Source organism: Polypterus senegalus, chromosome 6 (assembly GCF_016835505.1).
Source record: "Polypterus senegalus isolate Bchr_013 chromosome 6, ASM1683550v1, whole genome shotgun sequence".
Taxonomy (NCBI): Eukaryota; Metazoa; Chordata; class Cladistia; order Polypteriformes; family Polypteridae; genus Polypterus; species Polypterus senegalus.
In genome coordinates, this window is record NC_053159.1 from 140,737,244 (window position 1) to 140,763,652 (window position 26,409).

The 26,409-nt window shown below is 36.4% G+C and overlaps 1 protein-coding gene across 2 annotated transcripts in view; it reads right to left on the minus strand.

Moving 5' to 3' along the window:
* The window catches only part of epc2 (enhancer of polycomb homolog 2 (Drosophila)), a 118,778-nt gene that overhangs the window by 18,601 nt on the left and 73,768 nt on the right, over window positions 1–26,409 (minus strand). For both annotated transcript variants that reach the window (XM_039757349.1, XM_039757348.1), the window contains exons 3-5: window positions 15,307–15,452; window positions 8,781–8,987; window positions 2,644–2,792 (exon numbers count right to left, since the gene is read on the minus strand). In XM_039757349.1, coding sequence (XP_039613283.1) covers window positions 2,644–2,792; window positions 8,781–8,987; window positions 15,307–15,452 — 502 coding nt within the window. The remainder of the gene's footprint in view (window positions 1–2,643; window positions 2,793–8,780; window positions 8,988–15,306; window positions 15,453–26,409) is intronic.

Genomic DNA, 26,409 nt, shown 5'->3' on the forward strand with positions numbered 1-26,409 from the left:
TCTCTCTCTCTCTCTGACGTTCTCTGTGCTTGACGGAGGAGATGTGAGCAGAGGGCTTTTTGCACAGAGGCTGTTTGCTTAGAAGATAGGGACGCTCCTGTAAAAAATGCTGAAAGGCTACCTTCGCATTGATCCCTTCATTGCCGCTGCTTTATCGCGGTGCTTGCATACTTAAAAGCGCAACAGCCCTATTGATTTTTCATTGTTTACTTTACTCTCTCTGACATTCTCCGCTCCTTACGCGCACTTTGAAGAGGAAGATATGTTTGCATTCTTTTAATTGTGAGAAAGAACTGTCATCTCTGTCTTGTCATGGAGCACAGTTTAAACTTTTGACTAAAGGGTGTTATTTCATGTCTAGAGGGCTCTAATAATGTTAAAAAACGTATTTAGAAGGTCGTAAACAGGTTTTCTATGCTCTAACTACGAAAATATTAGATTTATAAATAAAGAATCCTACTGGGAAATTCATTTATCTGTCTGGAGCGGATTAACCGCGATAAACAAGGGTTTACTGTATAACTGTGCGGAGAATATTTATAAACAGTGTGGGAGAGTTTCTAAGGGCTTAAAATATATAAAAATAATCATACAAACATATGGTTTCTACTTCGCGGATTTTCACCTATCGCGGGGGGGTCTGGAACGCAACCCCCACGATCGAGGAGGGATTACTGTACCAACTATCCTTCCCCATCCAAGATAGGAAAATGCATGAAGTACAAGCCAAGGGAGTTTAAGCTTAAGGTATCTAATAAAGTCTTAAGGCCTCATCTGAAAAATGGTTTCAGCCTCCACATTACAAAAATGATATTGCAGCATTAGCGGAAGTCTAAAATAAAGATTGAACCTAGTAAAAAATATTGGACAAATGGTGGAAAGTTATTCTTTATATAGAGAATTATAGATACAAAATAATGTGGCTAAAAAAAGAAATTCTTAAGCTATGATAGGCTGAATGGCCTTTTCTCTGAATTAATCAAATGTTCTGAGGAAGATGTTGCTGGATTAACTACGCGTGTACAATGCAAATGCATAAACCTTGCATCACCACTGGGAAAATAAAACACTTTAAACGAAATATAAAACTCCTGTAAAAATCAAGAAATATTCATAGAAAAAATGCAGCAAATCACTTGCTTTATCTTCACAAACTTTTGTACAAGACTGGTATTAACATAACGCATATCCACATAACTATTCTCAATCCAAACCAGAGTTAAAGTAAGATAATTCATGCTATTATGTCAAAGGCTGAACCAGATAAGAAAATGACCCTAGCTCCTTTCTGTCCAAAGAAAGTCGAGGGCAAGAAACTACGAACGATACATAATTACTGAACTTTGACACACTGCCTGTAAACCTGGGGTTATATCTTTTCAATGGTTCTGTGAATTCATTACTGTTTCCACTGTCTTTGTTCTGGATATTCATTTCAGGTGTATCAGATTCAACAACAGCTTCACAAAAAACTCCAAATTACACAGCTCATTGGGCGGGATGATTACAAATTTCAGCTATTCACCAAAGGGCAGAATCCAGCATACAGAAGCTAAAACATTTACTTTAAACAAATCTATCTATGGAGGAGTTCAGGTTTCTGGTTGGGGAGAGAAATATGTACAGACAATAAGATGATGTATAAACAAATAAGACTAGCAGTAAATAAACACAGTAAATAACAGTAGCAAGTATAAAACAGAACTGTAGACATACAAAAAGTGTTAAAAAGCAGGTGAAAAAAAAGTACATGGTAGAACTCCTGCAGCATACAGAACAATTAGATATAAATAAGCAAGTGGGTACAGTGAAGGACATGCAATATTAGGTTACTTAGACTTCAGTAACCTTTTGGCCTGGGGGGAAGAAGCGGTCCATGAAATGGGTGGAATGAACGGTGAGATTTCAGTGCTATCTAGAAGGCATCAGTGAAAACAAGGAATGATAATGGATTCAGCACTCCATAGGCATCTTGTAGTGTAGATGGAATGAAGCTGCAGAAGGTCAGTCCCAATGACTTTGGAAGCTGTACATACTGTCCTTTGGAGGAGTTTACGATCCTAACAAGGAAGGTTACCAAATCACACTGAGATGCATCCCGTCATGATACTTTTAATAGTATAGCAGAAGAAATTGTTAGTGGTTTGGTCCCCATCCCAATTTTTTTTAGTCTCTGCTGCACCTTTTTGACAGACCACCAAAGGCAATTGATGATCTGGACACGCAGGAACCTGAAACTGTTAACTGACTGCACATGGAAGCTATTTATGTGGAGTAGATAACTGCCTTTGTTCTTTCTGAAGTCAAGAATGACCTCCTTTGTGTAGTCAACATTCAGGAAGTGGTTGTTGTTATGGCAGCAGTATTCCTTCATACTCGTTTTATACCCAGTGTTCAAAATGGGACACATGGGTAGGAAAGGAATGGGATGCTAAATTATGAAATATCAATAATGATGTGTTTATCTGTTCATTTGTCTAACCCTGAAACTTAACTGTTTTTCAGTTCTGCTGAAGATATTTTTTATCATGGGAAAAAGAAACCACATAATCTGACCTTATCTAACTCAATTATCACTTGTTAATTTAGTGAACAACATATGCAGAATTTTTAAAATAAGGACTTTAAAACACCAAAAAATACCTTTTCTCCACAACCTCCAATGTAAGGTGAAGCAATTCACGTTTTGATTTTTCTCGTCTCTTTATCATTTCTAAAATCGTTACTGTTCTGCTGAACTCTCTTCTTAACTTTAACATTTTTTCATATGAAGCTTCATCATTTTTACGATTCTGGAAAAAGCAATTGACAAGGATTAGAATACTGCTGTCAAAATGAATATATTTTAAATACAATAGTCTTGAAGAACAATACTTAAAATAAACACAGTGATGAAGATTAGTATAGTATCAGGTTATAGTCTTTCTGTCATGTAACAACATTATTTGCATATTACATTAGACACAAAATAAAAAAGAGACCTATAGTTGAGGAAGGAGTAGTGAAGTTTACGAATTCTAGTGATAAGGAATATGAAGACCTTGAATTACATTCTGATCTCAATTTTGACTCCGTTGAAAATGACGTTTGCTGAAGTACTCCATGATATGCTTGATTTATTAGTATTCCTCAAAATACATTTTTAAAGCGCTGCAGCATGAAGTTTTACAGTTCAAGTGTCGTGTTCAATTACCATCCCCAGGGGCATGTGTTGCAGATTCGCTACATATTAATTTAACACTAGAATTTCTGAAGCCCATGAAAATATTCGTAATGTGCACACCTTGTCATCATCGGCGTTATTGTTTTGCAAATGTCACAATCAGCACTGGCAGCCTGCTCACTCACTCATCCTCCATCGAGGCAGCTGAAGTCAAGTCAGACGCAAAATACTCAGAGCTAAAGTCTGTTTATCTGCCAGTAAGGTGTCTAGAATTGTGTAGGGTAAATAATATATTTTTATTTGGAATACATAAATTTCATGTGTGTTCTGTGTCTACAATGGTCTATGTAAATGTTGGATGATAGGAAATGCAAGGCAAGAAACATTGAACACATAACTGAAACAAAAACTTTTTTCATGTTATAGTAATAATTGACAAAATGCTGACATGAAGTGTATAATGTGTGAAGACTTAAGTCCAAATATCAAAACACTTTCACAAAAGGTATAACAAAGCAAGCGTGCTTTTATTCAAAAATATAACCGAAGAAAAAGAAATTGTTCAATTTACACGTTACTAGCAAAGGCTAAAAACTGAAGCCCAACTATCAATTGCTACAAAGTACACTTGGCTGGTGCAGAGATAAGGACTGCTGCCTCATAATCAAGAGGTTGAATTTTCAATTCCAGGTCCTCCTCATAGTTACCATTTTGAGTAGTGAGCTATTACTGTTTCTATTATATAATAAAAACATAAATTTGATCTGAGTCTGTAACAGCTTGTGTAAGTTTATGGTACCTGTAAAAGTTAGCACTGATGGGATAAAAGCAGATACACAAACGCAGCTCAATCATTTCTTCTTGGTGTCTTGTTGAGCAAAAAATACACCTCAGTGTCTATGGTGGATGTTACTTTTCTTTGCACAATGACATTCACATCAACATGTCATTTGAATAATTTTAACTCAAAAATCCAAGGATAAAACTGAACAAAAAAAGAATAACAAGAAAACAAGAATAAAAAAAATAAAAAAAATCATTCAAATGACATGTTGATATGAATGTCCGTGTACTTTTACAAGTACCATAAATTTATACAAGGTGTTACAGATTCACACCAAATATATGTTGTTATATGATAATAATAATAGCAGTTCACTAATCAAAGCGCTAAACTCAGTGAAGACACAGGATTTGAATCTATTACCTCGTCATTGCTAAACAGTAGCTTATTCACTGTGCCATCTGCGAAGATCTACGACAGAGCAGCGTTACCACTGCGACAACTGGTTGAAAATAAAATGCGTAAACACATACATATGTATCATCTTTTGTTTTGTACCAACTGATAGATGAGCTTCAGCAACCTGTCAATTCAGCAATTTATTTTCCTTTGGTTTTATTCTTTAATAAAAGCATACTTGTTTTGTTAAACCTTTTGTGAAACTGTTTCTTGGATATTTGGGCTTCACATATCAAAATTATGTTGTTATTACTATATAGTTAACAAATGAAAAAAAATTCTGTTTTAGCCTCATTTCTTGAAGACCTCTCTTTTAATAAGAAATTATTTTTTGCTCAGAGTAAAGTTATTTCAAGTAAAGTTTAGATTTTTCTCATTTTTTACTTTCTCGTATATAAAGTAAATATGTGATCAAAGATTCAATGTCGAGATTTTAATGAATCTTGACGTTTTAGACCTCTGTGACTTTCTTGTATACGAAGTGTAGGGAAAGTATTGGAATCCAACAAAAATTCTATTTCTAGATTTTGATGAATCTCAATGTTTTAGACCTCCCCGAGTCCTAAATACCATTTTTAGAATTATGTCTGTCTGTGTGTGTGCATATGACGCAATAACTTGAGTACACTTTCCATTTCAAAAGCAGTTAATGCCACAGTTAATAAACATAAATGCTTAGATGATTTGAGACTTTACTTTTACAAGTGTTCTTTGCATTAAAAAATAATTGCATGTGAACATACTTCAGTGGCTATATTCTATTTTGGAGCATCCCAAAATGGTTAAGTAAAAGAACTAAATGGAGTACAAAAATATTTGCATCTGTCTTCCATGTTTTTATCAAAACTGAAAAAAATGTTGCAAGTACAGCTCCTTATCTGTAACTGCTTTTCCATTTGCATGATGAATTTACAATATGTTACAGCAGATGTACATTATCATTAACAACTTCTGAAAGGTAGTTCTTCAAAGTATAAACTAATAAGTGGCTACATAGACTATAGCCAGCTATTTTAAACATGTGTAGCAGATAGCTTCACATGGGAGGTTGGATGTGTGGATCTTGAAGAAGTTGAAGTATTTAAGTGTTTAGACTCTTTGAAGCATTACAGAGCATTTCTCAAACAATAAATACCTTATCAATATTAACACTGTGTAGGGCTGTGAAATTATACAAAAATGTAGTTTGAATACTCATATTCAAAATAAGTAAATATTCAAATATATTTGAACATAAGTTAAAAGTTCTAAGTTCTACTTATATACTCTTTTGTACTTAACATTTACTGCTTTCTTATTACTAATAATTTTGCTTTCATGTTTGTGCTGTGTCTGGCAAAGCATGCAGTGCTAAAGATTTGGGCATTGCACAATTTACATATGAAAAACACTGTGCATCACAAAAACATTTTTGTAAATAGGGACATGAACAAAGAGGGGAAAAAAAAGAGCTGGGACATTTCACATGCCTGTATGCAGCTCATATTATAAAAAAATCATTGCTCCTGATTACTTAAAAACATTAAAAGCATATCTACTCCGATATTTGTCTTTCTGATCCTCTCTGCTTGGCCAAACTGACATTTGGCTTGTCCATTATCATTAGTGCCCAGTGAGCTAGTGTTTAGTGTTATGGGCAACACTTATGAGGGCAAGAAGAGCTCTATCTATGGCATAAATGCTGACTTTCGCTTACTTGAATGGGAGTATTTGTTTGCTCATCGTATACACATTAGCTGCTCTTTACAAGTATTTAAGTTTTGTTGTTTTATTTATTGTTTTGTAAAAAGCCCAGAATGTAAGAATATATTGTTTCACAAGAGACCCTACACTGTGGGGGCTTTTGACAAATGATACAGATTTTGGAACTGCGGTATGCTATACCAACCAGAAAGCAAATGAGTGAAGTTACTGTACTTAGGCTTTATGAAGTTCTTAAGCAAAGAATTGCCACATCTCTCAGGTCACTGGACAGATTCCTACATGACAATCACCTACCACTACATTATAAACAAATGGGCACCTGTGGCAGATGTGCTGCAGATAAGAATGCCTCATGGCAGTCACACAGGAAGCAACCTCACTGCCTACATGTTGTTATTCCAAAAATCTTTCTGGTATCTTGAATGTGCTGTTCCGTTGCATGACTGCATCAATCAAAAGTTTGTGTGTTGGCAAGTCCAGTAAGCTTCTCTTTCTATTTAAGAATGTGTCTAACTGTATTGCTACGGTGGAAAAACCTTTTCAACGTGCCTCACTTGGCCAAGCAATTGGTCATTTGTTGGAAATTTCAGTAGTTTCTGCAATACCAAAGTGAGTGTGTGAGCAAAGCAGCCAATGTGAAGTAGCTCCATAAGCTATAACGCATTGTCAGTCATGATGGCTGGTTCTTAGTCTTTTATGTTCCATTCATCAAATGCTGCTATCAACAAGCATCAGCTCTAGATCCTTGTTTAAAATGCTTCTTTTTTGTCTGTGGAGGAACTATGAGGACACATTTTCATGATGCATCAATGTGACTGATACATGTGACCAACTGAAGATATGTGTACCTTGTAGAATTATACAAAGACACAAGTCTTCCTGCTGTATTTATAATTTTGACAAACTCAAGATCAAGCTCATTTTAAATGACCAATAGGGGAATAAATTTGGCTAACGGTTTAGTTGAAGGGTGTCTACATGGAGATTCATAACACATAAACAAGTTACTTAATAACATTTATTATTTAAGAATGAATATTAATTTATGTAATATTTATTTCTAATATTTATTTAATATTTACTTATTTTATAATAATATTATTCACAAGATGATATAGATGTTTTATATAGTAGACGCCATTGCATTATATTAAAACAAGGAGTTCCCATAATATTAGTGGACTCTGATATGGTGATACATGCTAGTTAACTAATTATGGTGAAGTTTGAATAAGTACAGTGTTATCAAAAAGTCTTTTACTTTTCATAAAGAGCAATGATATTTTGCTCCACATCTTGCAAATACTGTTAACTGTTCATTACTAATCAGGTATTTCTTCTTAAATGTCAACCATGCTTGTACATACAGGTATTTTATGAAGTCACTCTATAGACACCATTTAAATAAAGTGTTACTGAAATCTGTCACATTATATTAATGCTCTCTATGCATGGTTCAGTAATCTTTATATAAAAAAAAAAATGCAAACACTTCAAACATAGTGCACGCTAATTCAATCAAGATGAAATTGGTATCAAATAGAATCAGAAACATTGTGAATCAAAATCAAATTGTATTGGGACAGCAGTTCTGATATCCAGTCCTAGTCATTATCTTTTAAACCACGTTTTCTGTGTAAGCCTACTGTCCTAATTATAAAGACAAAGTCACCAGGGCAAACAACCCTCACTGCTGAAGAGCAACTATTTCAGTGCTACATTTGTGTACTTATTAGTAAATAATGAAATAATCAACAATGAAAACTAACAAAAACAAAACACCAAAAATCTAAAAAGATTTTTTCCTCCATCTAAATTACTGTTTCTTTCAGTAAAATAAAATTACCTATTTGGGAAGTAACATCTTGGTTATTTAACATAGGATTCTGATTAAAAGAAGAAATTGGTTGGAATAAAAACTGCAGTGCTGGAGAGCCTCCAGATATGAACTTGAGAACTGTTGATTTAGCAGACAGAGTAGCCCTTTTCTAGTATAACACAATGTTCAGTTCTTCCACAATTCTATTTTTCCATGGAATGTTTCAATAGCTCCTGTCTTCTACTTTTCAACAATGTCAAAGAAGTGTCAACGTGCCTTATTGCCACTCTTACATACAGCTTGATCCTACACCTCCTCCATAGTCCGATCTTTTTACTTTACATCCACCACCACTTCTGCCTCCCTTGTTTTCTCTTCTACTGTACTTCTATTATCGTTCACTCTTAAGCCCACATATTCATTGCATCCCCATCTTTTTTCCATAGCACTTAAAATTACTTTCCTGTACTATCTTAGATATCGTTCCTATTTTTATTTTACCCGTTTGTCTCGTTTCTTGTTCTGAACCTTCTTGTTAACTTCTGTAACATCCAACTTCATCTTCTTTGCTGCCCTTACTGTCCATGTCTCAGCTCCATACATCACTGCTGGTCTTACAACTATCTTAAAACCCTTACCTTTAATCTTTGTCCTAATTCTTCAAGTGCACGATACTTCTGATATCTTCTTCTAAACAACCACTCCTGTAATGTTTAATTACTCCAGTGCTTTTACTACATGTACACATTCTCAAAAAATGTCATATTCTATGGTATTATGCATTAGTTTAAATTTTTATTATTTACACAGACAAATTAAGCTGGAGAAAATAAACAAAGAGATTTACTTACTTTTCTTGTTTGCATCTTTTCTGTTCTTCTTCGAAAGGCCACATAGGGATCGTTATTGGTTGATCCATCTCTCTTTTCCTGCTTAACCTGGGGAGTCAAAGAAGGCCCCCTACAATTTTTTCTTTTCCTAACCCAGTAGTCATAAACTGATTTTAGTAAATAGTCATCTTCATTTAAAAGTAGTTTAGCTTCTTGAAGAGTTACAAGCTGTATTAGAAAGAAAAAATTAAAAATTAGTGTGATTACATTCTCAGTTGCCTAAAACCAATAACTGAATTTACTTCATTCCCAAAAACATATTTGAAAAATCATGACTTCTTTGATAAATAATTCAAATACGTATGGCTATTTAGACAGAAAGTAACTGTGTGTCAAGTCAGACCAACTTCTTGATGGTACAATCCTGTTAACTACCTTTTAGTATATGCAGTGGAACAGTGACCGTATTCCTAAGTGAGTACAAACTAAGTAAAAAAACACTGATGCAAAGGTGTAAATAGATAAAAGGCAGAATTTTTCAAAATATAAATGAAAAAATATATATTTAGAACTGGACAGAGATTATCATAATGAAATAATAAACACAACTTAGTAGCACACAAAGAATTATGATAAGAAATTGAGATTTAAAGAACATGAACAAACGCACCTAGGCCTAAGATTCCAGAATGAGGAAGTTAAAGAATCCATAGGAAATGCTGGATATAGCCCAACAGAAGAATATATACAAAAACTAAGCCTTTATACAATGCAATATTATAAAATACAACTAAGCCATTACCCTCTGAAGTTAAAATGTGGCAGTAACTCTGTTGGGGTAATAAATATTCAACTCATGCCTCTAAAGCAACACATCTTTACCACCTTCACTAATCAAAAAATGTAATCAATTTAAAAATCCTAGTTTATATTTGATAAACTGGTCAATACAATTAGTCATTTTAAATAAACATTTTGAAACATAATGAAACATGTCAAACACTGTTGTATGCTATGCCAAACAACCCAAAAAAAAATCGGCTACAGTCCCATACATACAACATTTTAATCCACCTGGCTTTTCATTGATCTGAAGTTACCCCCAGTTGTAGTGTTGGCAGCTTGTTTTACCTGGTCACATAAAATAGCTTGTCTGTAAAACTGACAATTATCCTTAAAAGCAGTTTTGTGGTTTGTTGATTGAATATGCACTTCTGCGTCACTAGAACCTTTATTTACTACTATTGATGCATGCATACCAGCTCTACAGACAGTACATTCAGCATTTCTTTTTTCCATTTGCCTTTAAAAATATATTTTCTCTTGCCATGTTTTGTTAACTCTGTCCTCCTAGCTGTCAAACTATATTTTGGACATGTTGTTCTTTAAACAAACTCTTCTGTGTTTCCTAATGACATGTGCTACTCATGTCACACTGTATGAATCAATGCAGCATTCAAGTTCAAAACATCTACCACTGGAGCATGTAAAGAATGAAAATATGTAGGTCTATACTTGTTTACACAGTTTGGGAAACAACCAAAATCACATCCTGGATAATTTTAAGAACATCATTAATCCAGGATAGACCACTATTTTAGGCCTCAGTAGCAAGACATGCCCAGGATAAAGATAAAGGAGGGTCATTCTAAATTTGAAAAATGAGTAGTCTGCTAAAATAGTTCATGCAATTCTAGTCACTGAAATCCTATGCTTATTGTGAGAACTGAGGATTACCATTTTTAACAAATGATTTGTGAATTATGTCTATGATGTCCTTAAAATAAAGCAATCTAACATTTAAGACCGTCTGCTATTCTGTTGGAAAAGGGTCAACAGCATTTAACTATTGATGCACACACCATCAGTTCAACCCAGCCTCCACAAAGAAGTGGGAAAAGTTGAAGAGGAAGAAGACGACACACAGCATTAGTTCTCCACGTTGTTACATGTACCAAGTGAATAGCTAGATACATCTGTACTTCTGTACATCATTTGTACAGGAATAAGACATTAAGAAAAATCTTAATTTTTGATCTTGTCACATTTTCTGAAATTACTGTCAGTTAAAAAGTTATGGCGACAGTTTGCATAAATATTGTATTAGTATTTTAAATGCTACCAGAAAATGCGATTTTTATTACAGTGATAGTTCTACAGGCAATGCTTAGAATGCTGCAAAGGACATTTAATGGTGGTAAGATAGTTTGAAACGTGTAGTGCCTGCCTCCACATAAAATGAAATGCCTGATATGCAATACTTTTCCTTTCCATGTCAAAAAACCTGGAAGCAAATGAAGGCTGCCTGCAGAAATAAAGTAAAAGGAGGAAAGTTCAGCGAAGCTCATGTGTTTGGCAAGGGCACTATAAAGCTCAAGTGCTTTACATGTGTTGCGGCTGTGAGCAGAATCCATTTCACAAAACTATTATATTAAAAAAATTTTTTTCTGGATATCACCCACTCCCAATGTCACCTTATTTGCAACCATCTGGTAGATGCTGATATGGAGACTACAATTTCTAATTGCAGGTAGGCTTTTCCAGATGATTTTCTCATCACTCACAAAGTTTAAATAAGAGCACTGACGAATGCAGCATGTCAAAGGTGGCAACCTTTTCTCAATCACTTTGGAATAGCAATTTCATTGTCTTGTGTTATCTTAAAATCTGTTTTTTTTTTCGCATCTTAGATTGTGTTTGGACATGCTGCAAAAGGAAACTCTGCTGTTTTGCTTTAAAATTTCCTACTACAATATTATACTTGACATAATCTACAAAGTGAGATTTGGGGCAGCCAGACAGTGGCAGCATGATGCACTTGGCCATTCAGACGCTTAACTTTACTGTGTACACCACATGCAACAATAAATCTGAGAACTGATTACTTTTTTTTTTTTTTTAATCAGAGCATAGCCTTGCATTTAAAAAAAGCAACACTATTGTCCACCAGCAAATCATCATTATGTTTGAAATACCAATCAAAATCAGTGTTAAGCACTTTTTTGAAGTTAAAATAAAATGGGGCTGGATACCACAAATGTATTAATGGAACTAAACAAAAAGAAGCACAATTTTTTTTTTAGCTAATGGAGATGCTGTTATTCAGAATGTGATAAGGACATTATAAGGACGATGCTATTAAGTAAATAAAACTAATTAGTAACTTCAGTTTTTGTCGGTAGTCATTTATTTAATCCCACTGTATAATGAGGCAGTATTAATGTTGATATTATTAGAGTGTTTTAGCATGATAGCTCTAAATGAACCAACCATAAACCACCTCTGTAACATTACTAAACAATACCATTGGAGATGTCTTTTAATATGGAATTCTACTTCAATCTCTTTCACACCAGCACCACCAAGGAACCCCCAATCTGCTACCTCTTTGCTCCCACCCTCAACTGTAGATGATTAACACGGTCAATTCTGTTTGTAATTCACAAAATCATTTCTTTGTGTACTGTCTGTGAAAGTCATATCTGTTTGTAATAAGTTAAAGTAAAACACAATTCAATGTCAGAACATCATCTGGCTACAGCCATGGGGGCAAAAAGGCTTAACATCCAACTGACGACAAATGTAAAAAATTACTTTAGAGAACAACTTAAAACAAAACATATAATAACGATAATATATACTCAAAATTCACATTACTCCTACTGATTACCCACTTCAATTCAACAGAATATAGTTTCCTATAAAATTTAGTTTTGCAATGTCATTCAACAAAAGGCAAATCACTAGAAAAAGCAAGAATTTATCTGAGGCAGAAATGTTTCACTCATGAGCAATTTCATGCAGCATGTTCAACAGTAAGCAGCTCAAGTGAACTAATAATATTAGCACCTGGTATTAAATATTATATATTAAGTATATATATTATACACAGAAAAGTACTAAGTTGGCTGCATAGTACTTTTCATATATCTGATTGACTAAAAGCACTATAAAGCTATGTTTATATTACATGCCTCATTGCTCAATTTCAGTTTTTTACTCAGATCTGATTTACCGATCTTGACAGTTCCCATTCTTCAGTGCAAGTAACCTGTATCTAATTGTAATGTGAATGGATCTATCCTCCCAAACAGCACGCATGCACTCATTGATATGTACAGGTGCTGGTCTTAAAATTAGAATATCATGACAAAGTTGATTTATTTCAGTAATTCCATTCAAAAAGTGAAACTTGTATATTAGATTCATTCATTACACACAGACTGATTTCAAATGTTTATTTCTTTTAATTTTGATGATTATAACTGACAACTAATGAAAGTCCCAAATTCAGTATCTCGGAAAATTAGAATATCAATTAAGACCAATGCAAAAAAAGGATTTTTAGAAATGTTGGCCAACTGAAAGATATGAGCATGTACAGCACTCAATATTTATTTGGGGCTCCTTTGGCCTGGATTACTGCAGCAATGTGGTGTGGCATGGAGTCGATCAGTCTGTGGCAATGCTCAGGTGTTACGAGAGCCCATGTTGCTCTGATAGTGGCCTTCAGCTCTTCTAAATTGCTGGGTCTGGCGTATTGCATCTTCCTCTTCACAATACCCCATAGATTTTCTATGGGGTTAAGGTCAGGCGAGTTTGCTGGCCAATCAAGAACAGGGATTCCATGGTCCTTAAACCAGGTACTGGTAGCTTTGGCACTCTGTGCAGGTGCCAGGTCCTGTTTGAAAATGAAACCTGCATCTCCATAAAGCTCGTCAGCAGCAGGAAGCATGAAGTGCTCTAAAACCTCCTGGTAGATGGCTGCGTTGACCTTGGACCTCAGAAAACACAATGGACCAACACCAGCAGATGGCACACCAAACCATCACTGACTGTGGAAACTTTACACTGGACCTCAAGCAACTTGGATTCTGTGCCTCTCCTCTCTTCCTCCAGACTCTGGGACCTTGAATTCCAAAGGAAATGCAAAATTTACTTTCATGAGAGAACATAACTTTGGATCACTCAGCAGCAGTCCAGTCCTTTTGTCTTTAGCCCAGGCGAGACGCTTCTGACGGTGTCTCTTGTTCAAGAGTGGCTTGACACAAGGCATGCGACAGCGGAAACTCATCTCTTGCATACGTCTGTGCGTGGTGGTTCTTGACGCACTGACTCCAGCTGCAGTCCACTCTTTGTGAATCTCCCCCACAGTTTTGAATAAGTTTTGTTTCACAATCCTCTCCAGGGTGCGGTTATCCCTATTGTTTGTACACTTTTTTTCTACCACATCTTGTCCTTCCCTTCGCCTCTCTATTAATGTGCTTGGACACAGAGCTCTGTGAACAGCCAGCCTCTTTAGCTATGGCCTTTTGTGTCTTGCACTCCTTGTGCAAGGTGTCAATGGTTGTCTTTTGGACAACTGTCAAGTCAGCAGTCTTCCCCATGATTGTGTAGCCTACAGAACTAGACTGAGAGACCATTTAAAGGCTTTTGCAGGTGTTTTGAGTTAATTAGCTGATTAGAGTGTGGCACCAGGTGTCTTCAATATTGAACCTTTTCACAATATTCTAATTTTCCGAGATACTGAATTTGGGTCTTTCATTAGTTGTCAGTTATAATCATCAAAATTAAAAGAAATAAATATTTGAAATACATCAGTCTGTGTGTAATGAATGAATCTAATACACAAGTTTCACTTTCTGAATGGAATTACTGAAATAAATCAACTTTGTCATGATATTCTTATTTTATGACCAGCACCTGTATGTGCAGGAGTTATTTGCATCACTAGCCACAAAAAATGTTGTATTTGTAAGACAACTGATAGTATTAAAACTGACAAAATGGTTACACTAGTAGCTAGTGTATATATCACATTTTTCTCTGCAGAGCAGGAAACCTTAAGTCAGCTAAACATGATTAGGTCGAGAAGTCACAAAAAAGGCAGAAGACTAGCTTTTGCTGTTTTCACAGCTATTGTTAGCACTGCTGCACCAAGAGATCCGTGGGTATGAGAAAGAAGCCAGCAACGGTGAGACAGTGACTGTTGTCACAGCTGTAAATCTCCTCCATGGTTGTTTTCTATGCAGCTGGTACTGGCTGATAACAACAGCCCTCAGTCCAAGAGTATAAGCCAAAAAAAACACCAAACACACATGAATTCCGATCTGGCAATTCTAATGAATGCTGCATGGTCACAAATCGGATAAATATCTTACCTAAGACCATATTTGAAAGGAACTCAAATCTAAATTGCAGATTTCTACGTCCACACAAACCTGAGAATATCAGATTTTTGTCACATTAAGGCAAAAAAAAAAATCAGATTTGAGTCACTTTAGCCTAGTGTAAAAGCAACCCCTCTGAAGCCATTTGTCTTAGAAGATTTCCCAGGCAAAGCTGTAGTTTAAAAATAAGACTAATTCAATTAAAAAAAAATCTACAAGAATGAATATTTTATTTCATATAATGTGTCTGATTAAGGAGACATTTTTAATATGAATTCATATTTAGCATTGACCGAAAATGAAAGCAATGGTAATTCTTCACATGCACATTTTCAAAAAAATTTACAAAAATACAATACCAAAAAAAGTATAAGTACCTGGTTTGTGCTAGCTTTTTCCAATCTGTCTATCATTGTTTCAAATTGTGCAGATTTAATTTCCATCTTCCTGTTAAGCCTGTTGAGTAATGTTTCATCCTCTGAGTCCATGTCATAATCTGCTAGCTCATTATCAAGGCTAAATGCTAGGATACATGTATATAGAGAGGGGAAAAAAGAGAAAAATTTCCTTATAGTTATCATCATCTGAAATTTAATGAGAAACTTTTAGTTGCTTTGCACATATTTTCCAGGACAACTACACAAAAGGGGAGTGGGGGCGGGATGACAAAGACACGTTTTATGTAAACTTAACTCAAAAAAAAAAACAAAACAAATTAGGTAGGGCATAATCTCACTGCATCTTATTACACATCAGTGGTTCTCTGAGTGAATAAAAACTCTTAACGGCTATGCAAATTCTACCTGTAACAAGTTTCTATTTGTGTTCCCAAGTTCTTGTAGAAGAACTTTAATACAACAGTCAGGATCTGCCATAATATTTCCTTATAATTTTAAACAAATCTACTTTGTTAAAACTGTGTCAATCTCTTTTTGCTGAAACTAAAAAGATATAACGTCTTCAGCCTTAGCTTATACTTAACAGTCGAGATGTTTTGCTATTTACTTTCTCTAGTGTCATTATGCCATTTGTGTAATATGTAGTCACACAGATATTTTAACAACAGTATATTATTTAATCATATAACATATATGGACAATAAAGTGGATATAGTAATCATGGGTATTTTAACTTTGATTGGGAAGCCAAGATTGGAAATAGAAACAAAACTAATTTTGTGTTAATGGCTGTTTTCTCAATTTGTTTCAAGTCCAACATGTGGTAATGCCTGTCTAGATATCATCTTTTCAAACAATAAAGACATTAATAAAACAGAAGTTATTGGTAATTTTATGTAACAGTGATCACAACACGGCAAAGTTTGAAAACACACAAACATAAACCAAAAAGAAGACTAGTAATTTAAGAAAAACACAATTTATGAGGATAAGGAAGCAGCTAGAAAACAAAAAATGGGAAAGCAAAAATTCTTGAACTATAAAGGACAGATGGTGTCAGTAAGGACACATTCTTATCCAGGCTCAAAATAAGTATTTTCTTAAAACCAATAAAATAAAAACACTAAAAAAATATGAAATTGTAAACAAGAGCATTTTTAAAAAAGTAAAACTTAAGAGATTGCTGTACTGTACAAGAACATTTAAAAACAGCCAAATTCTGACTCTGAGGATTCTTTTTTTTTTAATCAAATGGGTACAGTTAAACAGTTGAGCAATCACTTTAGTTTCATAAGCTGGTCACGTGTGTAACAGTCAAAACATATTAATAAAAAGAATATACTGAGTGGCACTTCTCTTGATAATGAACTAATTCCAAGGTCAGTTGTCTGGAATCTGTTTATGATATGAAAGATTGGATGCCCCATAAATTAATGTAAAATGTAAAGTTTGCAAAAAGAAAATAATAGTTAAAGGTAACAGCACTTCCAGTTTTTTCTGCACTTAAAACAGAAACAGCAGAATGGAACCTGTACAAGAAAACACAAGACAAAGATAAAACTGTACCAAGCAAACAGCTATATGCTGTTAAAATAGCGTGATTACGTTAAGAGCAGAAAGCTCCTAGTCTGGGACCAACGGAAGAATATGCCAGAACTGTCCATCACATCTTCTTACCAAGTAACAGTGACCAGGCTACAGAATAAAAATGAAGAGGCTTTCTGAAATGGGCCATTGGAGAGCTCTCAAAGTGCACTTGAAGTGACTCCTAGGAAGAACTGTAGTCATAGCTGGCCCATGGTCCCTGGGTTCCCAAAGCATCCTTGGTGGGGGTATGGGGGCACACTAGCAACATTTACATTTTTTTTTCTTTTTAATATGTTAACTTACTTGCAATTAGGCAGTAAAGTGCCACATGACATGAGGCATGTCGTGGATGTTGGTATATCGGGCAATTTTTTATTATTTAATGCATTGTATTGTTGTTTCCTATTCTTTAATATTAATGCCTAATTTTATGTTTTTCTTTTCTTGCAACTTTCTCTTTGTCTTTTCTTGCAACTTTCTCTTTGTCATCTTGTAAAGCACATTGTATGAAAATGTGCTATAGAAATAAATGTTGCTGATAAAAATATAAAGTACAAACACTTAGGACTTCAGGGTCAGATAAATAAAATCTATCTACAGTTTCTAACTATTAAATAATTTTGTTAGGTAATCCACATGAGTGATTTCTCTACATGATACTCTATGTGAACAGCAGCCTCTCACCATCTACGAAAGAGCACTGATATGCAAATTATTTAACTAAATTAACTGGAAATCTCCATGAAGGGAGACTTGTCACATGTGAGAAAGAAACTAGGGCTTCTCATACTTGTTTCTCATTTTAAAAATAAATAAATAAATAAATAAGCCAGATTATAGCGTTCACAGGTCAATGAATCTGATTATCATCATTCACTTCAAGACAAAGGCATTTATGAAGCAGAATATGGAAAACACTTACAGTAGTACCAGCATCCACTCAAGCTACGTTGGCAAAACAATTAAGCTCATTAATCCTATAAGTGAGAAATCAACTGAACATATAGTGAGTACACAACGAACAGTTCAAATATTAATCTTATTATTTTAGATTACACATATTATTTTGGATGTTAGCCATGAGGAGCAAACAATACTAATTATAAGAAATGTCATATTGGAGGATGCATCCAGGATTAAAAAGCCAGTCTGTTGAAAAAACTCCAAGAGCTTTCTTTGTGCTATGTACTGCTAACACCAGTGGTAGCAGATGCAGCAAAAATCTCAAGAGATGCCATTGCCTTCTTTCAACATCTGCAAAAGCTTTACAGCTTTTTGTAGTTGCACATTATAAAAGTGGACTACCTTGATGAAACATGTAAATATCATTATACAAGTTTGGATTGTGCTAGTCAGGGCAGCCCTGTCTGTAGTTATAGTAGAGGGAAGAAGATGGCTGGTGTGCTCTGTGAGAAAAAGACAGGTAAGGTATGAAGGACGCATAGGGAAGAGCAGTGAGAGCTGCAAAAAACAGAAAGATATATATATATATATATATATATATACATATATATATATATACATATATATATATATATATACATATATATATATATATATATATATATACATATATATATATATATACATACATATATACATATATATACACATATATATATATATATATATATATATATATATATATATATATATATATATATATATATATATATATATAAAACTGCAGATTTTAAGGAAAAGTGATTTGAAAGGCCCTGTCAGGGCCACAGGGAAGGGGAAGGGCTGCAAATATAAAAGCAAATTACAAAAAAAAAAAAAAAAAAAGAATAAATACAGGAGAGTCTAAATAGAAAAAAGTTTTATTATTTTGCACCTTTTCTTTTTGACAATAAAAATATACATAGTTTTATATTTCTAGGAAGGATACATTTGTATTTTCAATTTACAAAATGTGGACCATGACAAGCAAGGCGCCACAAAATATTGGCTCAAGGCTGAAATTCTCAGAGAGGCAGGAACGGCAGTGGCATTGTGACCCTGAGAGGCCAGCCCAGCACATGAGCATTCAAAATGTGGGGGAATCTCAAACAGTCGCTTAAGCCCAGAGCCAACACCATGGAGCAGGTAGTAGAGACAGTGGCATGTGACTTCCACATTAATTTTTCCCCAGGTATCTGTGACACCATGTGTAGTGTGACAAGGTTCGCACTAGACTACACTTTAGGGCATCTTGTAGTTCAGGACTAACTAAGATCAGACTTGAGAGATGTCAGATATGGAAACAGAGACTAAAATGTGGGAATTCCAAAAACAATAGTGGGTTTTATTTACAGGTGCATAAAAACACAAAAAAAATGTCACAAAATGAAAAATAATCAAAGACAAAAACTGTACATGCACAAAAACAGTACTCTTCCTAAACTAAAAGAATATGATCAGGAAGAAACTAAACAAAACTAAGTCCAATGACTCTCAAAAAATTTATAAGAAGCTTGTAAATGCACGCATGCCTTACTAAAACCCGAACTAAACGCTCCATTTGACAGTTTAAAAACTGTGTTTTTCTTTTTTTTGGTTAATGGAAAAAATGTGACAGATCTCATTGATTCCAGGAAAAACACATCTATCTAAAAATGTCATGTTCTTTCTCCACTTGGCGAATGACTTTTTGTAACGGGTATTTGAACACGAGGGAGAGGTGAGGTTGCTGTTGCTTGTCCCGAACCAGCCTCTTCGGAGGGGAATCTGCTTTTATTGGCCTAGAATTAATGAAGGGTTCTACCTCTTTCATACTTCCAGCCCAGAGTGTCATGAAAGATTTCATGAGAATAAGGGGAGACATTGTCCGTGTGCTCAAGCCTGAGGAAATAAACACTTTTGGGTCTTCGTGAAATATGAAATTCAATACCCAGAGGCTATCCCATCCAGACCACCCAATTCCAAAAACATTGCCTGGGTACTGGTGGGGGTATTTGAGTGTGGCAACATCCGCAAAGAAGCCCTTGTGCGACTAAGGGATGCCCTTTGCCTCAGACACATTCAGAGAAACTGCCAGGTTACTCAGAATTAAACATTTAAAGACCTCAGCTATATTTTGTACATACTAAGGTAAAATTGGGAGAATGAGGAATTCCCTTTAACTAATATACTTGAATATATCGTGCAATTACATGTTAGGTATGGCCTATTGTAAAAAAAAACATGGAACATGCGCAAGTAGCACAAGTCTGCCTATAAAACCAATTAGCCGATCCTGCACAAGTTCAATTCTTTTGATCGAGTCATGGAACTCATTCCCTCATCTTACTACAAACTGATGGCACACTGTCAAGGACCCTGTGAGATTAAAGAAAGGAACGGCTTAGTGGGTTATTTGGTGAAATAACCAAATTGCTAATCGGTCTAGCGTTTTTAACCATGGAGTTAATAGGAACCTGACACCAGCCAGCCTCACACCAACTTTGCCCATAAAGTTTTACATTTTGGCGGCAAGTTGATACTGCAGTAATAACTGGGGCTAGAATCAGCCATTCATTTCGTTCTAGAGGTAGGAGATAAGAAACCCAGTAGGACCTCTCCAACTGCACATGACATTGTTACTGACCCAAGAGTGATTATCAGTAAAATCCCATTTGAACTCTTGGGAGAAAAAAGAGTGGAAAATGGAGCTTGAGGTCAAGCAAATTCTGAACCTTGGTGTTACTGAGGATAAGTTTAGTTCTTGGACTATCCCAATCGTTTTGGTCCCAAAGCCCAACAGAAGTCGGTATTTTTACAGTAACATCAGTCGACTTAATCAAGTCTTATGATTTGATGCATACCTGATGCCATGAGTTGATGAGCTCCTTTACCGACTCAGGAAGATGTGATAGTTGACTACACTTGATGAGACAAGGGGGTGTTGGGAAATTCTTTTAATCACGCATGGTGATTGCGAAATAGGCAGGTGCCCCGTCTTGTTGAAACCAAACACTGTCAAGGACGCCCTGGTTTCTCAGTTGCAGGATAAGCCAGCCATTCAACATTTCCAGATAACTGATTTGGTTAACAGAACCATCAAAAAAATAAGGGCCAAACAAATGCTGTGCTGTCATTCTGGCCCAGATCATCACGTGTGGTGGGTTATGCTCAATTTCTTGAAAGAAATGTGGATTTTCTTTTCCCAAGAAAAACACATTTCAATTGTGGGAGCTGCGATAAATCGCGCACTTGTCAGAGAACATAACCTTTTCCTTCTCAGCATTTGTTGGAAATTGGTGCAGCATCAGATCACAAGCTTCCTGGCGTCTGTCCAAATCAGCATCCAAACACTCCGCGATCGTGAAATCACTTGTGTCACCCATCGCTTCGTCTCGGAAAGACCGCAACGTTGTTGTTGCGATTTCTTGAGCGGCAGCAGGTGGCAGCACCAGACAGGATGTCGGAAACACACCTCGAAATACTGGGAAGACTTGTGCTAATGTCCACAGGAACCAAATTGTCATGGTTATTCCTGTAAATGCTCCTAAAGATAGGGGTATATGGACTTTGTGCGCACCCTGTACTTCGAGCTATATAACCAAATTGTCTGTTAGCCTTCTTAATGACTTCGGAATACTGCTTGAAAGTTGATAGTGACAAGTCCACTAAGACAAATAAATCCTTCTCCTAAATCCTAAGGTGTACTTTAAATTTACAGACCTAACATGTTTACTTCATACATGTAATACTTTACACATACTTACATTAAATTTCATCTGCCAAAGGCTGTATGCTGTCTGAGTCCCTCTGTAATGATTCAAGATTATCACGGGCTCGATGCGTCGGTGTGCGTCAACTCGATTTGAATTGCGCGATCACATTCGAAAAAATATATCTATTTAATCGACACAAATATCTTTGGTTGGAATGAAGCGCAAATTTACTCTTTACATTTGTATGGTGAAGAAAAATTTATGCAATGATGCCTACATTTAACTTACATTCCTACCAAAGATATTTCTGTCTACTAAATAAAAATTCCTTCTATTTAAAATTTAAATAGAACTTGAACAGATACGATACATGCAGACTTGCACATAAGAGCGGGAGTCATCCGTTTTAACAAACAGCGTATTGCACTTTTACTATTCTAAATTGGCCCTAGTGTGTGCTTGGTGTGTGGGTGTGTTTGTGTGTGTCCTGCGGTGGGTTGGCACCCTGCCCAGGATTGGTTCCTGCCTTGTGCCCTGTGTTGGCTGGGATTGGCTCCAGCAGACCCCCGTGACCCTGTATTTGGATTCAGCGGGTTAGAAAATGGATGGATGGTTATATTATATATAATATACTAACAAAATACCCGCGCTTCGCAGCGGCGAAGTACTGCCTTGAAATTTTTATTAAGAAGAAAATTAAACCTTTTTAAACTGAGGGAAAATATACCAATAATTATTTGTTAAGGATCTCTTTGTATGCCACATTGTGAGTTCGGCCCTCCAGTTGTAATATGACCAAGCTGTAGCTGTGCGCTGAGCTTACTCTTGAGCACTCAACGTACAGTTGGCCATGTGAACAGTAATCTTGTTTCAAATCTCACAGCTTGGATTGCTGCTGTCATAATCGGTTTGAGTTTCATGGTTTGTTTCAATTACGACAGTATTTGTAGGACTTGTGTTGAAGAGACATTTGGCATCTGTCGAATAAGTATGTACATTGGTTTCAGTTAGCGCAGGGAAGCCGCCTACCAAATTTCGTGAAGATGGGGCCATGAATAAGAAAGTTCAACATGGCGGATGTTGTTGACCGCTACGCGTAGAATTTCGAAATGAAACCTGCTTAACTTTTGTAAGTAAGCTGTAAGGAATGAGCCTGCCAAATTTCAGCCTTCTACCTACACGGGAAGTTGGAGAATTAGTGACATTGGAAACTTCAATATGGCGGCCGACAGTGGCATCATACCACTGATATAAGTACGTGCATCGGTTTTGGTTAGCGCAGGGAAGCCATCTACCAAATTTCGTGAAGATGGGGCCATAAATAAGAAAGTTCAACATGGCGAACATTGTCAACCGTTACTCGTAGAATTTCGAAGTGAAACCTGCTTAACTTTTGTAAGTAAGCAGTAAGGAATGAGCCTGCCAAATTTCAGCCTTCTACCTACACGGGAAATTGGAGAATTAGTGATGAGTGAGTGAGTCAGTGAGGGCTTTGCCTTTTATTAGTATTTACTAGTAAAATACCCATGCTTCGCAGCGGAGAAGTAGTGTGTTAATAACTCTTTTAGGGCGGATGTCGACTTTTGTTGACAGGAGGGGTTGAGGGCACATGTCGACTAAAGTTGACATCCAGGGATAGAGGGCGATAATCAGCTGTTAATGGCGACAAATCTCACTGTCACGTCACAGGCATTCCCTCTGTGCTTGGAGGAATGCTAGACTCGTTGACTCGGCAACTAATCCTAGTGTGTGCGTGAGTTGCGAAATGTAAACAATGGCAAGATGGCATCGACATGTGACAAGGGAGCGAAGTGAGTGCAGAAAAGAAAACACTCGGCAGACAATGGTTTGCGCATTATCACGGAGTCGGGCTCTGATTTTTCAGAATCGGATTTTATTGACAGTGATCAGGAGATCGAGCAATAGAGTGAGAAGCCGGCATCAGCTGATCAAACACCAGCCGATGCCGCGCCAGTGGATCTGCTGCCAGTTGTGCGCCTTCGCGTAGCCGATGCATCTGCGGCAAGGTTCGCGTGGGATAAATACACAGACATTGATCCGTTGAGAGCCGATCTGGCTGCTGGACTTCACAAGACGGCATGGCTTGCTGTTGGACACGACAGATCACCAGCTGCTGTACTTCAGGCTGCTCTCTCCTGATTCTGCTTTTCAGCTACCGTCAGACGAGATAAACAGGTAGGCAGAGAAATTTTTTGAATCGCGGGCTGCGTTTGCATCGCATTCTCGTTTTTCAAAGTGTAAACTCACAATAAAAGACGAGATGAAGCGTGCTGTGGTATTACAAATACAGATGGGACAGAACTGGTGATATAACTTCAGGGAGCATTGGTCCAAACATGCTTTGTCCCCTGGTGGCTTTGGACAGGTTATGCAGCATGGTGATAGGTACATGTTACTGCAAAGTTTTATTCACTTCTGTAATAAACAGAAGCAAATCCCATGGGGTGAGCCAGGCTATAATGCCATGCATAAAGTTCACAAAGTTTCAGAAGATGAAAAGAGGTGACAATACGGTTTTCATGCGGGCAGAAAACTTGGTGGCTGTGGAATGGCACAATGGCAAAAGGGTGACTTGTCTTTCTACAGTACACACTAACAATATATGTGAGAAAGTGCAGCAACAGACAATTGAAAAGTAGGCACCAAAGCAACACTTATTGTAAGCAGTGCAATGTGGCAAAGACTGAAATTGGCTGCTTTGAGCGAGATCAGACTTTGCAGGACTTTGCTGTGTAAAATGTATGTGATATGTATGTGAAATCATAGAGTATGCAGGCTCATACAACATGCAAGACAGTAACATTTGTCAAAAGTAAATATTTTTGTTGATTTGATATGTTAAACAATTGCTTTGTGTTCTTTTTTAAAAAATGTTAGTTTTTGGAAAAATATTCAGCCCTTGGAGATAAGAAACAAAAAAAAAACAAAAATTAGCCCTAAAAGAGTTAAAGAAGTTATGAAAAAGAAAAGGAAACATTTTAAAAATAACATAACCTGATTATCAATATAATTGTTTTATGACTGTTACGAGTGTTGCTGTCATCAAGGATTTGATTATCATTATTTCTTTCAATCAGGTTCGTATTTGGAGGACATGTTGTGTTCATGTTACATTCAGTGTTTGTCAACCGTTGTAAAGATAACAGGTTTAATTCATCGATGGGTTTACCACGCAAATCGCTACTCGTGAATGTAAGATGTTTAACAGGCATTCCCGGTATTAACTTGTGCTAAACATACCATGGTGTGATGTAAGGGGAGCTGACTGAAAAAAGGCAAGGAGGCGCGTATTTTGAATGAAAAGGGAAAAGACATCGAAGGAGCTGAAAAGTGTTTAAATAAAGAGCTAGGAAGGTGAATGGAAAGAAGCAGCCAGCTGTAAAGCAAGGAAGACATCGTAATAAGGACAGTTCGGTGCACGTAGAAGGTGTAACAATAAGATTGTTAAACCTTATGATAATGTTCTCGTACGGAGGATTTAAAGAGACGCACTGGGAGAAGTATAATGTGAACCTCTCTACACTATTGTTTATTTTCAGGTTGTAATGTTCATCAAATTTACGTATCATCTGGTCCATTGACGGACCGTGCATCTCACACCTAGGCCTTCAGTAGTGCTCCGTCTGAATCAATCTGCGCCACAAAAACTAATTTATGGTTATAAAAACCATCTTAATATGCAGAAATACAGTATTAAGAGCCGCTGCATCGCAGATAGATAACTCCTGTAGCCACAATAAATGCCTTTATTGAATAGACAAACCGGGGTGAACAAGTTCCTTTCTACTGCAGCCACAGCCGCAACACACATAAAAAAACATCAGTAACTCATAAACTTGCAATATTATTTAGGGAAATTGCAACATTTTACTCACCAAAAATTCCAATTATTTGTAAACAAAATCCATCCTCCTCTCTTTCCTCAAAAACAGTTTAATTACTCTGTCATACGGATTATCCGTGGGCTTTAGTTCCATCAAAAAGTCCCTTTCTATCGCCATCGAAGCTAATGCTGAAAGTCGAACCTGCCCTGTCGCATTTCTGGCATAAGTTTTAATTCGCTTTAGGGCTGAAAATGTCCGCTCGACAGAAGCAGTGTACACGGGAATGGTCACCACCAAATATACCAATGTGAATAGCTGCCCCATGCTCTCATTCAGATTTTTCTGATGAAGGGAGTCAAGGAGATCAGTGGGAGATTTTCCTGCAAAATCATCCATGGCATACATTACAGTCAGTTCTGTTTTAAGCCGAGACAGATCAAAAACCGCTCCGTGGCTCTTGTATTAAACTGGAGAAGGCTGCATGCGGGAAATTTTTCTTGTATTCCCAAAACTTCTGGGGCTCGAGGAGCGTGACAAACATCAGGTTTTCGTGGTCTTGAAATGTGGTCTGTGTCTGGCAAATAATATTGTCCAGAATCCTGTCATGGAGTTGGCCGTAGTGCGCTCAGAGTGCTTGTGGTGCGTTCAGTGGCCTCATAGAGTTCCTCATATCGGCTTCTATCCAATCAATGGGTCTGAATACGGTGACGTTGCCGTACGCCTGCTAGAGGGGCCTTACTGACACCAACTCAAAATCTGATTGGTTGAAGCAACAGGTTAATCAACATTTATTCTGTGTTAGAGTGCCTGCACAAAGGATTGTGAAAGCCTCTCTGACTGGCAACAAATGATGGCTGAAATGTGATTGGTTAAATGCTTTAATACAAAAATACATGTCTGGAAGCAGCACAACCATCGATAAAGCTATGAAAGGAAGCGGACAGACTATTTGGAATTATTTAATAAGTATTCATGGACAAAATATAATTAACATCAGTTTGTGATTCAGATAT